General features: G+C 35.9%; 1 protein-coding gene across 1 annotated transcript in view; it reads right to left on the bottom strand.

Moving 5' to 3' along the window:
* IMPG2 (interphotoreceptor matrix proteoglycan 2) overlaps positions 1-17,623 on the bottom strand; it is a 90,974-nt gene that overhangs the window by 30,626 nt on the left and 42,725 nt on the right. The window contains exons 5-9 of the mRNA XM_071214860.1: positions 14,962-15,011; positions 13,396-13,478; positions 8,693-8,854; positions 4,587-4,645; positions 3,593-3,613 (exon numbers count right to left, since the gene is read on the bottom strand). Of these exons, the coding sequence (XP_071070961.1) occupies positions 3,593-3,613; positions 4,587-4,645; positions 8,693-8,854; positions 13,396-13,478; positions 14,962-15,011 (375 nt within the window). The remainder of the gene's footprint in view (positions 1-3,592; positions 3,614-4,586; positions 4,646-8,692; positions 8,855-13,395; positions 13,479-14,961; positions 15,012-17,623) is intronic.

Genomic DNA, 17,623 nt, shown 5'->3' with positions numbered 1-17,623 from the left:
TCTTTCTGGACCTCAGCTGTCAGTCTTGGCTCCTCCATTCTCTTCCCAAGTTCAGCTGTAAGGCATATACCAGGGTTGGTGTCCTCTTGAGCCGCTCTGTGGGCCTAGCATCTTGGGAATTTGTGCTTAAGCAATCCTCTCTCTCACGCTGCAGAATTAAGGACACTGGCTCCCTTTATTTTCTGTCTGTCTGAATCTTGTATCTCCCTCTATATCAAACCCTGTAGGGCAGAGACTCAGAATGAATCACACCCCACTGACATAATCTAGTCAAATGGTTCTCAAACCCACAAGAATGGATTAGTTTAAAACATAATATTTTTCTTTTGGGGACTCATAAAATAAGTTCAAACTGCTACACTCCCTCACCTGTCATACAGGTGGCCAGGCTGCTTCCATGTTCCTGTTTCCATATGTGTAAAACTTCAACAATGTTTTCCCCCAAGACTTGATAAGCTGCTCTTCCAAGGCAGTGCCTTAGGGCTCTTAAAAGTGGTAGCCAAGCACTTTGAGGCTAAAGTGGTAAAAACATGTGTTTGACATCTAGAACTTCCTTCAATCCCCCTAACACTAAAAGCCTTTTAATTTTGCTTATCAGAATAAATTGATTTATATGTATTCTTGATACTCTTTTGTAAAGAAACAAATTCAGTAAAAGATGCTAAAATAAGCATGTGATAGCCCCAAAGTGGAACAAAACAGTAAGAAGGACACCTACTGGTTAGCACTCACCATATCACATACTCTGTTGCTCTTTATGTGACTTCATTCATTGTGATGCACTCACAGACCACAGGTACCATGCACTGTCCTGTCTCCAAATCTTCACAAGTATATGTCCTTTCTGGAATGTTCATTATACTACACATCTCCTACACCTCCCTACTACCTCCCACACACATACACATGCCTTCCTCGCCTGACTATTTCTTTTTTGCCCAAGCTCAAATGTCACTTACCAGAAGGAACATACTTACAACATCTGAGATATGGTTGGTTCCCATGTCCTCTTTCCCCCACTGACTATAAGAGCAATTACTTATTCAGCAGTGTGTCCTAAGCAATGCCTAGCTCATAGTAGTTCAAGAAATAACTTTGGAAATAATGAAAGAATAAGTTGGTCAGTTTTATTCACTAATGTAAGATATCCCTTCTTCTATAGCACTTCCACATTTACTTGGAAGGAGGTGCATATCCAAAGCTTGAGACTGTATTTTTGGTGTTTGTACCAGGAATATAATGATTTCTTTCAAATGGGTACTACTAACTAATGCAATGTTGCATCTTGAAAGAGGTGCAAAGAAAATAGAATATATATATGCTTATGAATACATAAATGTGAATTATATAAGGAAAGAGACATGTTATTAAATATTATATAAATAGGCTAGTTTTTTGCCACATGTTCATTCAGACGCAACTCAAAATATAAATACAGCAAAAAGTTAAGAATAAATTCCATCAACAGGTTAATACAATGACGAACAAATTTAGATTCTGTACCTGGGTTAACACATCTATTATAAAATCTAATGAACTGTTATCTGTGTCCCTATAGAGAAGGCTATTAACACACAGCAGCTGGATATCATTCTTTTAATCATAAGGTTAACATTACAGTTTGGGTTGGTTTAATATTCTAAGTTCTCCAAAGGAGGGCAATAGTTTATTAGGCCTTTTGGTTGAGTATAGAACATCAGTACATATACCTATAATGGATATACACAGAGCAGTTTACATACACTAAGAGTACAGAAACCCAAATTCTGATTACTTTGGTCAAAATATCTGACCCCTCATCATCATATATCTAATGACAAGTCAATTCACTTCTCTGAGCCACAAATTCCTCACCCTTAAAAAGGGAATGAATATTATAGCAGCTCGATATTATTTATGAATTCCAAAAAGAAATATAGATTATTTTGTAAACTGGTTGGTTCCTCTAAAGAGCATGCTAACCCTTTGATTGTATTAGATTCAGCTGAGATGCCTGATTAAATTATGTTAAAATTAGGGCTCTAATCCAACCATATCATTAGAGTATGACTCAGCATCACGTCCCATACGATCACACAGAAGTAAACACATAGAGAAGAACTACACAGAGGAAGAGAGACAGACATAGCAGAGGCCCCAGAAAGAGAGATGAGCCTGAGAGTTTACAGCTGGCCTTGTGGAGTGACCAGAGCAGCTGAGCCCAGAAAGAAATGAGGCTCGGGGAGAGTGACAAGCCTTATGCTAGCCTAATGCCGAGAACGAAAGGAACTGGGACCACGGAGCGTTAGGAGGAAGAGGAAGGCTGAACCCTTGCAGAGACCTGCAGCCATCTTGCTCCAACATGTGGCAACAGATTTTGGTGAGGGAAGTAACTTACACATTATGGCCTTGTGACCATAACTCCTACCCCAAATAAATACCCTTTATAAAAGTCAACAGAGTTCTGGTACTTTGTACCAGTCACCCCTTTCGCTGACTAATACAAATATTAATTCTCATTTTCACTATCTCACAGGGTTACTAGGAAGATAAAGTGAAAAAATAAAATAAAAGAACCCCTTTGACATAGCTCTAAAAGCAGTATTTATTAGACTATTCTTAAGTTATTCATTTGTTTACACATAGAGTCTGCCCAATTTGTAGGCACTTAATAAATACTTGTTGAAATAACGTAAATGAAAATAATGGAAAACCATAAAGCCCTTTTCAAATATAATATTTAGAAGGAATTATTTTATAAACATGCCTACATTTAGTCTATAAAAATTCTTTATAAAGTCCATATTATAATTTATCAATTATCCAAAAGACAAAGTGAACTTTAAATAAATTTGAAATGCAAGGGCAAAAAATGACAAGCAAGCTTCTCTAGGGGTATTGACTATGCTTTCAACATTATGCTTCTGCTAAGAAATTCTGGAAAGCAGCTGTTCTGACAAATTAACTACTAGAGATCAGCTCCTCTCTCCCCTTCATTCACCACTTATATGATGTTTGATTATATTACTGAATGACACAGAATTCTTGAAGGTGTTTAAATTAATGCAAGTTATTCTTATTTTAAGTGAAGCTGAATTCAATGTTTAAAAGTATATGTAAAAAATAAAAACAAAAAAAATAAAAGTATATGTAAGTCAGAAATCTATAACAACTTAAACTACAGCCTACAAGCCATATCTGGTCTGCTGCCCACAAGCTAAGAATGTATTTTATATTTTTTAATGGTTGAAAAATTAAAAAAATAACATTTTAAGAAATATGAATTTCATTTTATGAAATCAAATTTCAGTACCCATAAACAAAGTTTTATTGGAACACAGCTGCTCATTCGATTACAATGTATTGTCTACAGCTACTTTTGCCTATAGCAGCAGATATGAGTAGTTGCCACAAAGACCATATGTCCTGCAGAGCATAAAATATTTACTATGTGATCCTTAGGAGAAAACGTTTGCACCTTTGAAACATAAGAAGAAGATTGGCTGTGATATTAGACGTGATAGAAGAATTGACTCATGCCTAGGGTTGCCATATATTCTAAACTTCCTCTTGATTCAGTGAACAGTATAGAAAGTGCCAAAAAGTACTCTACCTGCTATTTTCTTTGGGGGACCTGAAAATAAAAATTGAAAGTATTAGACAGAACTGGAGACACGGTCATAATTGTCACATCATTAATCAAAGTGCAAGTTTTTAGTATATTTTTCCCTGATTATCTTTGAAATGTTCCCTTTAAAGAAAATACTTGACAAGGAGATACCAAAGTGAAGATGTTGACACTGTTACATCTACTGTCAGGTTGCATACTGAGTGACCCTTACTCACACTCCACAGCAACCAATAGCTGAGCTACACGCTATCACCAACTGCTCAAAGTATGCACAGTACCAAGTCTACCATAGAGGTTAAAAACAAGAACCATGAAGTCAGCCAATTTGTTTCAAATCCCTCGTCCTTTCCCAGTTTACAAATTCTTTGACTGTGGGCTAATTTTTAATCCCTTAAGACCATTTACTCCTCTATAAAATAAGTATTAATAAGACCTATCCTCCCAGAGTTGAAGATTAAATTAGCTTGTGAATGTGAAATGCCCAATACAAAGCACACCCAAACAATATTCACTAGTATTATGCTCTTGAGTCTTAAGCAGAAGAAATGTCTTTAAAAAGAGGTATATTTTATTTACTAGGAATTGCTATATTAGAAATGAAGACAGATGCAAGCCCCAGAGTGGCCTTATGAGACAGCAAAGCTTCAAGAGAATATTGCCAAGCTTTAGGAAGACACTGAGGCCACATCTAATTTGATTTCAGGAAGGAAGCTGGGTACATGAATTCTCAATTTCTTATAAGTACTGGCCAGACCACAGAACTATTATATCTACTTGAATATATCCTTTTACATTTTCCTAATTCCATTTCTTCACTAGAAGAACTGGCAATAACAATGCTAACTTAACAGAAAGAACATTGAATTTCAGCATTCACATTATTTGTTGTTAGGGCATATATAGTAAGCACAAAAGGATATTCCATTTGAAATAGAGCATTGCTCAACATGTGCATTTTTAGAGTAAGTCTATTTACCTAAATTCAAGTATTTGAATGTCCTTGTAGCCTGGTAACCCAGTAAATGCATTTTTAACCTGTGAAAAATAAAAAATAATAAGTATGTACAAATGTGAAAAAGTATACATAAAATAATACTTTTAAGAAAATGTAAAATGCATTCTTTATAGCTTTAATAAGATTGCCAGACACACACATAGTCAGAAGGCTATATAAGAAAATTATGATAGTTACAATGTCAGATAACAGTTTTTGCCTATAACGGTAACACATTTTTCTTTTTTATTTTGTCTTATTAGGTTTTAATGTGCTTTAATATTGTTTTTTTTCCCAAAGTATAAAAAGCATATTTCTTAATCTTATTGGCAAAGCTCTGTTCTTTCTCTTATGTGATGAAATGTGAAAAAGAATTCATTTTAAAAGAAGCTGTAATAGCATTTTTAAATGCTATTGTTTGGATTAGAAATCTAACTACAGCACACACAATGCCAAGTTGGGTGTTTATTTTCTATAAATGTGAAAATCTGATGGCATCTGTTTTCTCTTCCTAGAACAGAAAAGATCTATGAGCATTAAAAAACATTTTTAAAAAAACAAACATTAGAAAAAAATCTGCAAGCCCCGGGTTAGGCCTCATGAGAGAAATTTTGTTTACTGTCACAGAGGAGCTTATGAAGCAGTGACCAGCTAACTTAATTGGTCAAAAGATCAGTTTATAAACATCCCTTCTTCAGGAGCCAATTTTATTACTGAATCTTTAAAATCCAGTCATGTAAATCAATATGAGTTTAGTGATTGGTGGGGGAAAAAAACTTCTAGGCTGGATGATAATTCTAAAAATAATCAGATTATAAACGTATGCAGATTTTAATAAAACTGAATTTTATTAATCCACAACCTTTCAGAAGGTGCCAATCTTCCGGAGGGGGTGCAAGGGGGCCAACACCAGAACAAGAAAAGTGAGTTAGTGGACTTTGGGGATATCTTTGGGTGTCTGCTTTAAATCAAGCACTCAGATAAATCAGGACAGTGGGATTTTTTAAAATCAGGCTACACTGAAAATCTTCTTCATGCCTTAAGAATAAAGAATTCAAATCCATGGAACTGTATCACAATAGAAATTTTGCCTTGTTTTATTCTCTGAGAAGAAAAAGAGAAGTGCTATAATTTTTGTAGGATGTGGTTGGGAGTGGAATCCTTAGGACTAGGAATCAGAAGACCAAAATTTAGTCCCAGCTGGTGTTTTACTGGCAGAGTGGCCATGTGCCAGCTGTCTTTCTTACAACTAATACTTCCCTGTCTACCTACCACACCAAGTTTTTGTAAGATTAAAAAGTCCCTGAAAGCATGGCATTAACCACAAAATGCTGTATAACCATACATCTTTATGGTCACTAAGTCTGTCTTTACCTGGGCTTTTCAATCTCTTGTGTCCAAACACATACAGGTATTTTGATTCATTACATCCAGTTAGCTACTGTACAGGTGACCACTTGTAAGAAGAATCATTCCACTTTATTAATAACGTCAATATTAATAACAGTTACAATTTACTGAGTGATTTCTATGTGCCAGGTGCTTTGCAAATATTATTCCTAATCCTTTTAAATATCCCAAGAGATGCATATTATCTCACTTTTATAGATGAGAAAACTGAGACTCTAAGACATCAACTAACTTATCCAGGATCACTTACATTTTGTAAGTGAGTGAATAAGAATGTATTCAACCCCAAATCTCTCTAACACCAAAATCCATATTCTTCTACTGAATTACATTGCTTCTTCCTCTTTCCCCTGCCTCATGATAAGTATGTTTCAGAACTGGGACCAGGACTTGGAAAACTGTGAAGTTTTCCACAGTTATCTGAATTAAATTCTCTTTTAATGAAAGGAATGGAAGGAGGAGACCTGATTTTCCCTTCTACTCCTAACAAAGACTGAAATAACCATAAACAAGTTACCTGAGCTTCTTGAGCCTCAGCTTCCTCATCTGTAAAGTGGAAATGCTTACCCACATTGCTGCTGAGAACAAATAGATAGAAAGCAGCTGTGAAGCATAAAACATCATGCAAGGACCCTGTGCTGATACTGTGACTGTCCTTTAGGTACCAACACACTCCCAAGCATATCACACTGATCTTTCCTGCTCTGATGTCATAAATCATGTTGTACCAAGTATATCATGTCTGCTTTTCCTCTTACCATCTCCTCATTAAAAAAATAGGGTAATAACTTCTCAACCTCATACCCTCTAAGCAGGTTTTCTTTCTCCTTGGATCTTCCAATATTACCTAGAGAAGCTGAGGGAACAATCTGTGACTGTACTCTGAAGAGAGAGACCTGGAGGGTCCCCTTCAATTTGCAGTAAATATGACAATGGAGGCCTTCAGGGACATGACACCATCATCCTCTATTCCACATGAAGTGACTGTTGGTAGACATTTCATTCCTGATAAGGGGACAAGAGTATAGAGATAGGCCAGAGCAGGAGGTCTGGCACGGAAGGCCCAGAGCCTTTAGTAACCTTAGATAACCTCAAGCCAATAGTTATCTACCTCATAAAGTTTCTGCTACAGATGTTGTTCAGAATGTTTATTAAACTTTCTCTAAATCTACAGTGATTCATTGCAATTGTTTACCCAAGCACAAAGGCTTTTTAAAGGTTCTTTACTTCAAGGGCAGAAAGAACCAGACATCCAATCCAAGACACTATCTCATGCCAAGTGGCCACTGGCCTGACTGACATTTCTTCCACATACTATACAAGTTACAGTCTTAAAACTTGGCCACAAAGCTAGGAAAATTAATCACCTGGCCTACACTCCCCATGCCTGATGGCTGCAATGATGCTATTTGGCTGAGAGATACACATTTTTATTTCCCATCTGGAAACAGTGTCTGAGGAAAGAAATTAGTCCAAGGTAATGGAATTGACAAGTGTGGCCAAGGATAGGCCCATCAAGAAGGAATGGAAAAGAAATAAACAGGAAGGAATGATGTGCCATGTCATTGGCCTGAGAGAGGTAAGTGGGCATTCAATGCCTTACTACCCAAGAGCAAAGGTACACAAGAAGCGGACCAAGTATGGGTCATTCATTTTTGACTATAAGAATCTTGAGTTCAAGACTTATATAGTTCCAGAAAGTAAATTTGTATGATTTCATTAAGAAATCCTTTTTTTAAAAATGCTTCCAAACCAGGAACACAAATAGGAGTGAAAATTGCTTTTCATTGTATACCTTTTTGTGATTTTGAACTTTACCATGCCAATGCATTAGTTATTTGTTAACTACTCAAATTTTTTCAGTGGGGAAAAAAAAGGAATACTGAAAACGAAATTCAGAGAAATATTCCCTCAAGAAAAAGAAAATGGCAACGGATGTAACTCAAGTGGTTGAGTGCCTGCTTCCCATGTTAGAAGTCCTGGATACAATTCTGGGTACTTCCGATAAATAAATAAAGCCTTATTATTTGGGAGTAGATGTAGCTCAAGTAGTTAACTGCCTGTTTCCCATGTATAAGGTCCTGGGTTTGATCTCTGGTACCTCCTAAAAGCAAAACAAACAAACCACCAAATGAAAAAAACAACTCTCATTGGGGAACAGATGAAGCAGTGGAAACTTGCACTACTTCCCATGTACAAGGTCCAGGATTCAATCCCTGGCACCTCCTATCAACAAACAAACAAACAAACAAACATAAAGACATTGAACTGCTATTTTTTTTAAAAAAAAGTAAAGTAAAACACTGTACTGTATTACTGTATATAATTTGCCAAAGATGGTCATTTCTCCAAATACTGTCAAGTTAAACCATGGTCATTCTTCCAAGACTGTGCAGCAGAAGTTGGAAACAGCACTTACTTGTCAGCAGATGATGGCAAATATGTATAAGATTTTGTATTAATGAAAAAATTCATCTGTCCTTCCATGAAATTCTAACAGAGCTTTCTAAAGCACTGGTTAAGTCACTAAGTCACCACCCCATGAACCAAGCATATTAAGAACTTAAATCCTAACCCTAACTTCAACCAGTATTGTGACTATGGGAAGTTTACAACACAGAAAACTGCCTTATTTATCAAAAAAGCAAACAAAAACAGATTTTAAAAATATCACTCACCTCTGAAATAAACTCTTCTGCAAGATGCTCATAGTAGAAGCTGGAGGGATCCTGTAGTTCTTCCCTGTACTGTGTCCCCAAAAGATGGATACTGAATTCTGCAATCTGCTCAGCTGCTGGTTTTGTGGGTTCCTCTATCACGTTCTCAATCTCATTGCTAATCTAGATTTTTTTTAGAGCAGGACGATAAAATGCCAATGTTTAGTCAACCAACAAATATTTATTGATTGCCTACTATATGCTAACAGTGTGTTATAGACAACTGATGATGATGGCCTTTTATGTAGTATTTGACTTTGGAACAAATTGGTTGGACTTTATGGCATAGGCTACTATTATTAATAAAATGACTGTGCAATTGCAAATTCCCTTGAACACACACTGACTGTTTCAGGGAAAAATGGAAATCTTTCTAAAGATAATCACCAATGGTTAGTATCTGCAAGTGAGTAAACGAGAGCTGACTATGCCATAATTATCAGCCAAAAATAGCATAGAATGGTGGTTCTCAAACCTTTTGGTCTCAGGATACCTTAAAAATAATTGAGGAACTCTTAAAAATAATTGAAAAACATGGAGAAGTTTAGAAATTTAGTTAATGTTGATTATATCCATCAATATTTACAAAAAATTAAGAGAAAATTTTACTTATTAGTTCACTTAAAAATAACAATATTAAACCCCTTACATGTAAAAATAACATATTCTGGAAAAAAAAACAGTGACAAGAATGCAATTGTTTATATTTTTGGCAAATTGTTTAATGTCTAGTTTAATAGAAAACAGCTGGATTCTCACAGTTGCTTCTTATTCAACTACGTATAATCTGTTGTTTTAGTTGAAGCATATGAAGATAATTTGGTCACAGAGATATGTATTGGGAAAGGGAGAAGTATATTAATAGACTTTTCACATAATTGTGATACTCTTTTTTAATACTACACCAAACTTGACAAACTCAAGTGGTAATTTCTTAAAGGTCAGTTGCTCTGTGGGATCTGAAATCATATCAACAAACTTTCTGTTCTCTGCAACATGAAAATCCAGGTCTTCCATGGGTCAAAGATGGAACAATTTGAGCATCAAAATAGTATTGGACTATAACCTAAAGAATAAAATAAATATCCCCAAGTCCATACTGATATAAATAAATGAGAGAAGAGACAATAGTTCTTTATGGAGCAATTTCAATTTTAAAAAATGTAGAAGGAAAAAAGGAAATAGAATATCACAATAACACTACAGTAATAATTTCTGTAGGCAAGAGCCACTTGAGCTTATCTAATTCAAGTCTCTCAATTTTAATAAGTAAGGAAACCAGGGATTGGATAGGATGAACGGCTACCCTGAGGTCTCACAGTACAATGGCAGACTCAGGAATAGAATCCAGTGGGTTCTTTTGCTTGCTTGCTTTTTGTTTGTTTGTTTTTGTTTTGTTTTTACTGTATCATTTTTCTTTTCTGATGGGCCATATAACCACAGACCTTTAAAACTCTGGAAATGAAGAGGACCTTAAAGATGCCACTACCCCTTCTGATGTCTGAATTCTCTCTACAACATCCCTGACAAATGGCTCTCTGCCCTCTGATTAAATGGCTCTAATGAAAAAGAATACATTAAAGGCAGACTGTTGTATTCCCAAATAGCTCTAATGGTTAGAAAATTGGTAATATTAAATCCAATTCTATCCCCTTATAACTTCCACCATTGGCCCCAGTTCTGTAATATGGGACACATATAAAATAACTGTAGTACCCATAAAATCCTTCAAACAAATACCAACAGCAATCATATCTTCCCTGACTTTTTACTAGTTCTGCTCTTCCACACACTTTTAAGGCTCTTAATGAGATTGGTACTCGCAGATGAGGTCTGGTCAATTAAAATATGGTAGGCCACTGCTTTTTTTTTTTTTTTTTTTTTAAAGATTTATTTATTTATTTATTTAATTTCCTCCCCCTCCGCTGGTTGTCTGTTCTTGGTATCTATTTGCTGCGTCTTGTTTCTTTGTCCGCTTCTGTTGTTGTCAGCGGCACAGGAAGTGTGGGTGGCGCCATTCCTGGGCAGCCTGCTCTTTTCACGCTGGGCGGCTTTCCTCACGGGCGCACTCCTTGCGCGTGGGGCTCCCCCACGCGGGGAACACCCTTGCGTGGCACGGCACTCCTTGAGCGCATCAACACTGCGCATGGCCAGCTCCACTGGGGTCAAGGAGGCCCGGGGTTTGAACCGCAGACCTCCCATATGGTAGACGGATGCCCTAACCACTGGGCCAAAGTCCGTTTCCCAAGCCACTGCTTTGTTTATAGTAGATTCTGTATTTCTATTAATGCATCCTAAAATTATACTAGCTTTTACTAGTATTTTTACCAGTAGCTGTTTGCTGCATCAAACTGCTGATTCATACTAAGACTAATAGCAACAAAAACTCTTAGTCTTAATGATTTTAGTACAAGAGTTTGTGTTTATCCATATTAAATATCTTCTTATTAAATTTGAACTAAGACTTCCATTTCTAGTAATATTATAAAAGAAATATCCTAAGAAACCCTACTGCTATGAAAGACCTAAATGCTGAAAAAATATTTTTAATGTTTTTAAAATAGAACTGGTTTGCAAGAAAGTAAAGAAAACCTCTAAGACACAATTAAGATAGATTGCAGGAATTCAGAAAGACAATCCACTGTAGAAGCTTTCATGGTGCCATCTGCTGATCTTTAGTAACCAAGGCTTCAGTTTCAAATACCACATTGGGGCAAGACACAAACTGCAAGCCTTGTACATGCTTGGAAAGTCGGCATAGACTAGCATAGATCTAATAAGATGAGAATTTCTCAGAACTAATGACAGACCTAAAGTCTCACAATAATGTACAATAAAAAGCAAAATAAGTATAATCTACTCCTATAATCATTGTTGTGAACTTGCAAAATCCCAAAGACAAAGAAAAAATATCCTAAAAGAAGCAGAGGAAACAGCCAGTTAACCCACAAAGAAATGATAATTGAATGGATAATTGGATTGAATTTTCAGTAGCAACAACAGAAGTCAGAAGATAGTAGTAAAAAAAAACCTTTACAAATAAAAAATAGCTCTCAATCAAGCCTGAATACAGATTAAAAGTATCTTTCTAGAAAAGAAAATTTTAGGTGATCAAAAACTGAAATTGAACCAGTTAGAGACTCTGGTGCGAATATTACAGGTGTGTGCATCAGAAGGAAAATGATACCAATGGAAAGATCTCAGGCATTCAAAAAAAATTTTTTTTAATGGTAAGCATCTAAGTAAATGTAAAACAAGCTTTATATAAAACAAATATAACTGAAATCACATAAGTGCTTATAGCACATAAGCCAACAGCATAGTAATTTGAATTACAATGTTCTAACTTTTCTGGATTGTTCCAGATAAGGATAAATATTTTGAAAAACTTTACATTTTTCTAAGTTAATATACTTTATAACTTACAGGGGAACTACTGAAAAGCAGAAATAGTGTTTATTTTCCAAAACAGTAGATGGAAAAGTATATTTGAGAAAATTACTGAACTGTAAAACCGTACCTTGGGTTTCACTTTGAACTACACATACAGGCAATTTAATTCTCGTTATCCATCTCTACACTGTTCTGTTTCCCTATTAGTTCAAGTCATGTTCTCCAAATCATCCTGTAGTTCAAATTATGCTCTTCAAATCATCCTTTGCTTCAAATCACCCCCTCTAGATTGGATACTAATGTTCCAATTGATTGAATACAATTCATTTCTATTATAGTGAATTCCATCTCATTCTATAAATGTTTTGTGACCTAAGTCATAATTATTCTGGCTTCAAGTTCAGAATCACAATATCACTTTTTATTCATTCATTCAAAAACATGTTAAATGCCAATATTTTCTTAACACCCTTTATTTTGGACACATTTGTTTTAGGCATCCTCTTTTGGGACCCTAAACGACCATCAGCCTTGTTCAGTGATTAGGAGGGTATGGGACAGAGTGGGATGGCTTTACCTGATTTCACATAAATTAAAATGTCCAAGTTGGGAACAGAAAGTGCAAACTAAATTGCACCTTTCTTGGGAATATGTTGAATCTAAGACTTGCTCTACATTAAATAATATAGGGTTTATGAACCCCCAAATTTTAAAAACACAGAATTTAACAAACTTTCTAACAAAATATCTCTGTTTTCCTGGGGAGCAAGTACTTTTCAAAAATTTGAATGTCATAGAGACTCAGCTATAGGATTTACTGTGTTTAGTAAATAGATTCCTATTAATAATGATGCATTTTAAAAAGCATGGTATCTCTCAATTTTTAAGCTATATAACATCTATGTATGATGAACAGAAGGCTAAGTCATGATCTACTAAGGAAAGAAGAACAATGGCAAAAAAAACACAAAACATAGTAAATCATGCCACAGAGCCCATAAGAGGCATAGAGGCTTACCCTAGTGACAGTTTCACAGGCCCAATTCATTCATTTACAATTTGAAGATGTTCCTCATCGAGAATGCAGCAATAAGAACAGATTTGCTCAGATCTCCAAGAAATCTCAGATTCTTTTACGTAAAAGAAACATTCCTAACATTTCCATTATCAGGGCACCAAAGAAAACCTGTGTTATTCAGGAATGAAATATAAATCTTATACCCCTCTCCCCCACATTAGAAACTGAAATTGCAAAACTGAGCATTACTCACACTCTCTTCAGGTCTCTCAAAGCTGCTCTTGGAGACTCCGTCATAAGAAACCACTCCTAGATATGGAACACTGAGAGCAGCACCTAAGTAGAAAAACAAAGCTATGTGTATGAAAGCATCCCTAAGTCAGAATTCATTCAGGAAATAAGGAACTGCTTGAAAACCATTTCTATAAATCATTTGCTTTTCCATCCTGGAAATTCTGCCATTCTAGTCTAAAGACACATTTGTACAGAATAAGAAAGAATTATGACTCATTCATTCATTCAACATTTATTGAGCACCTACTATATGCCAGTCTTTGTTCAAGGGACAAGGTTTACAAAAACAATATTCTATTCTCAAGGAGCTCAATATCTAGATAAGGAGAACATATACTGAAAAAAGTAACTCTTATCAGGACTGGAAGCAGTCAGGGAAAGGATTAAACAAAATTGGCCATGAATTAATAATTGTTGAACCTGAGGCCTCATTGGGCTATACTGACTATTTTTGTATGTATCTAAAATCAGGTTAATTCTTCATTGGTACAGAGTTTCTCTTTGGGGTGATGGGAAACTTTTGGTAATGGATGGTGGCAATGGCAACACACATTTTGAAGTATTTAACACCACTGCATTGTGTACTTGAAAGTGGTTAAAATAAGAAGTTTTAAGTTGTATATATGTTACTGGAATAAATTTTTTTTAAAAAACCATAGAACATTACAACACAAAGAGTGAGTTCTAATGTAAATTATGGACTATATTAATAACATAATTATAATAATATTGTTTATCAATTGTAACAAAAGTACCACACTAAAGCAAAATGTTAATAATACTGAAAACTGTTGGAGGGGGGCAGTTTATATGGGAACTCTGGCTTTCTGCAAAATTTTTCAGAAAATCTACAACTAGGTTTTTTATTAGGAAAGGAACTACCAATTTACAAGGAATATAGTGGTCAAAGGAAAATATTAAAATATACCACAGGACTGCAATCAGAAAAATCTTTACTCTGGAAAACTTGATAAGACAAATGACAAGTCTTCTTTGACAAGCACACAGCAAGGAGAAAAACAAGAAATGGAAGAGAAACCTATAGAGTTAAAAGAAAGAGAAACTTAAAAACATACAACACTAAGCTATTCTATATAGGAATGCACACATGGTTGGTGATAACACTATTAAAAAGTTATAAACATAACTATTACATACATGAAGAGAGTGGTACTCCTAGGGCCACAGGAAGATATTGTTTTAGGAAAGAGACATGTACACAGTGTCTGGTGGAACTAGAAAGGTTCTACCCTTGGTCATGGAGAGTAGTTTGTCTTAAAATAATTCATTAGGTTGTACACTTATTTTAACCACTTATCTATATTTGTATTAGATTTACAGTAAGTTTTTAAGTACCCAAAATAGGATGTTAAAATATATGTAGTTGAAAGAGAGGAATTACTTTTTCTTAATACTCTTGAAGTATTTTAAAAATATGAGATGAAAACTGTGTTTGCTTGTTTGCAAGTTTGTCTTAAGCCATAAATAATTTAAAATGAAGTGAGTAAAAGGCATAAAAGCATACCTCCCATTGCTGAGGTATCTCCAACAGGAATCGGAGATGACAATTCAGGGCTAGGAAAAAATGTTTGGAGTTAATAAAATGGCAGAAATGTGAGGGTTTACTTGGGGGCTTGTTTTCCAATATAGGAAATCTCTAGATTTCCAAACAAGGGTTCCTAAGCTAAAGTACTCAGTAACAAAGTTTAAAAAATAATTGGTCTTGATCATTCATTTATTCTGTATTTACTGATAATTAATTCACCTAGAATCACCCTACCTAAATATTCCCCTAGCTACTATTTCATTGCACGGTTTTATTTCTTCTCAGCTCTAATCACTGTCTGAAATTATCTTGTCCAATTAGTTATTCTACTTGTTTATCATGTCTCCATCTCTTTAATTCTCCAGGAATGCATTGCCCAATAGAGTGGTCTCTAGACACATGTGGCAATTTAAAATCATTAAAATTGAATAAAGTTTAAAACTCAGTTCCTAAATCTTACTAGTTAGACATGTGTGGAATGAATGCAGAAATTAATAAATACTATGTGCCAAGAAGTATAGAAGGCAGTTGCACATGGTTGTGAGAAAAAGAACCCAGTGGTACGTAACAGTTTTATAGAAAATATGGATTACAAATAAGTGATTACAAATGTAACAAGGGGTACAGAGGACACTACTGGCTACTAGGGAGGACATCTAACCATAAATCTCATCTCATGTGAGAGAACATGGAAATCAGAAAATTATAAGTAATCTTAAAGATCACCTCCTTAAATCATTTTATTATAAAGTAAAACTTGGAGAAATGATTCATGATAAGCCATACTACTAACTTGTTTTATATCTCCTACCTATCCTTTTACCATGCCATCCTGCCATTGCAAGAAAAGATCAGAAGAAATCAGAATATTAGAAAATCCCTGCTCTTAGAGTAAAGAAAGTTAGTTTTTGCAAGTCTAAATTTTCACATATCCTAAAGGTATAAAATTTACATTATTGTAATTTTGGGAAGCTTTAAAACATTAAAATTTGCATACACATCCTAAAGGGAAAGGGCTGTTCCACTAACCTTTTCCAAAGGTATTGGATCAATGGTGATTGTTTCAGTTTTCAACTCATGGCAACTGAAAATTCTCTTCAGCCTTACACAGTTAACTTCCTGAGGTGATTTGATCACAGCCAAAATTGTCTCCCTTCCAAACTTGCCAAGGTACCAGTAAGTCCTGCTGTTCTAAATTAGGATTCTGGAGAACTCAAAGTCACCAGATAACCATAGCATACATCTTGAAGTATCAATTTTACTTGAAGTTTAAGCAAATGGGGAACTAGGTAATTTAGAATATGTAATTTAAAACATTTTAATATTTTAAAAAATGACTACATTGTAAAAGAGAATATAAACTCTAAATGAATTTTAAAATGAAATAGAATAATTCAAAGACATTTCATGACTGAAGCTGGAGTTTGGGAGTCAACTAGTGACATTCTCCCTAAATCCCTGACTTTGGTAGAAAATTTGAGAAACACAGATTAAAAAGACACCTCACCATAAATATCCTGATTTTTTAAAGAATCACTAACTAGAAAAAGTAACACATGAAACCATTAAAGTAAGTATCATTATTGGTTATTTATGACACCTTTGCATGGATTTGCAAAGTGAGCTAACTGAGCTGCTCATCTTGAAGCACCTAGGAGAATAAGACATCTGGACAGGTTTTATATGATGAGTGGAGGAAAGGTTGGGTGATCATAAAGCATGGAGAGGTTTCTTGGGTTCCAGGAGGAGTTGCAAAAAAATGACTGAGAGGATTAAGAAGCACTTGGCGGCGGACTTGGCCCAGTGGTTAGGGCGTCTGTCTACCACATGGGAGGTCCGTGGTTCAAACCCCAGGCCTCCTTGACTCGTGTGCAGCTGGCCCATGCGCAGTGCTGATGTGTGCAAGGAGTGCCCTGCCACAAGGAATGCGCCCTGTAAGGAGAGCCGCCCAGCGCGAAAGAAAGTGCAGCCTGCTCAGGAATGGTGCCGCACACACGGAGAGCTGACACAAGATGGTGACGCAACAAAAAGAAACAGATTCCCGTGCCGCTGACAACAGAAGCGGACAAAGAAGATGCAGCAAATAGACACAGAGAACAGACAACTAGGGTGGGGGGTAGGGGGGGAGGGGAGAGAAATAAATAAATAAATCTTTTAAAAAAAAAAAAAAGCAGCACTTGGCGGGAAGTGGACATGGCTCAAACTGATAGAGTGTCTGCCTGCCATATATGAGGTCCAGGGTTCATTACCTAGGGCCTCCTGGTCCGTGTGGTGAGCTGGCCCATGGGTACTGCCATGTGCAAGGAGTGCTGTGCCATGCAGGGGTGTCCCCCGTGTAGGGGTGCCCCACGTGCAAGAAGTGTGCCTCTCAAGGAAAGCTGTTCTGCACAAAAAATGCAGCCCACCCAGGAGTGGCGCCACACAAATGGAGAGCTGACGCAGCAAGATGACACAACAAAAAGAAACAGATTCCCAATGCTGCCTAACAAGAATGCAAGTGGACACAGAAGAACACACAGAGAATGGACACAGACAACGGAGTGTGTGGGGGAGAGGGGAGAGATTAAATAAAATAAATCTTTAAAAAATAAATAAAACAAGTTAGATCATATTGCAATTCTGCTAAAAAAAAAAAAAAAAA

Source organism: Dasypus novemcinctus, chromosome 4 (assembly GCF_030445035.2).
Source record: "Dasypus novemcinctus isolate mDasNov1 chromosome 4, mDasNov1.1.hap2, whole genome shotgun sequence".
NCBI lineage: Eukaryota > Metazoa > Chordata > Mammalia > Cingulata > Dasypodidae > Dasypus > Dasypus novemcinctus.
This window is presented reverse-complemented; position numbering and strand designations above follow the sequence as displayed.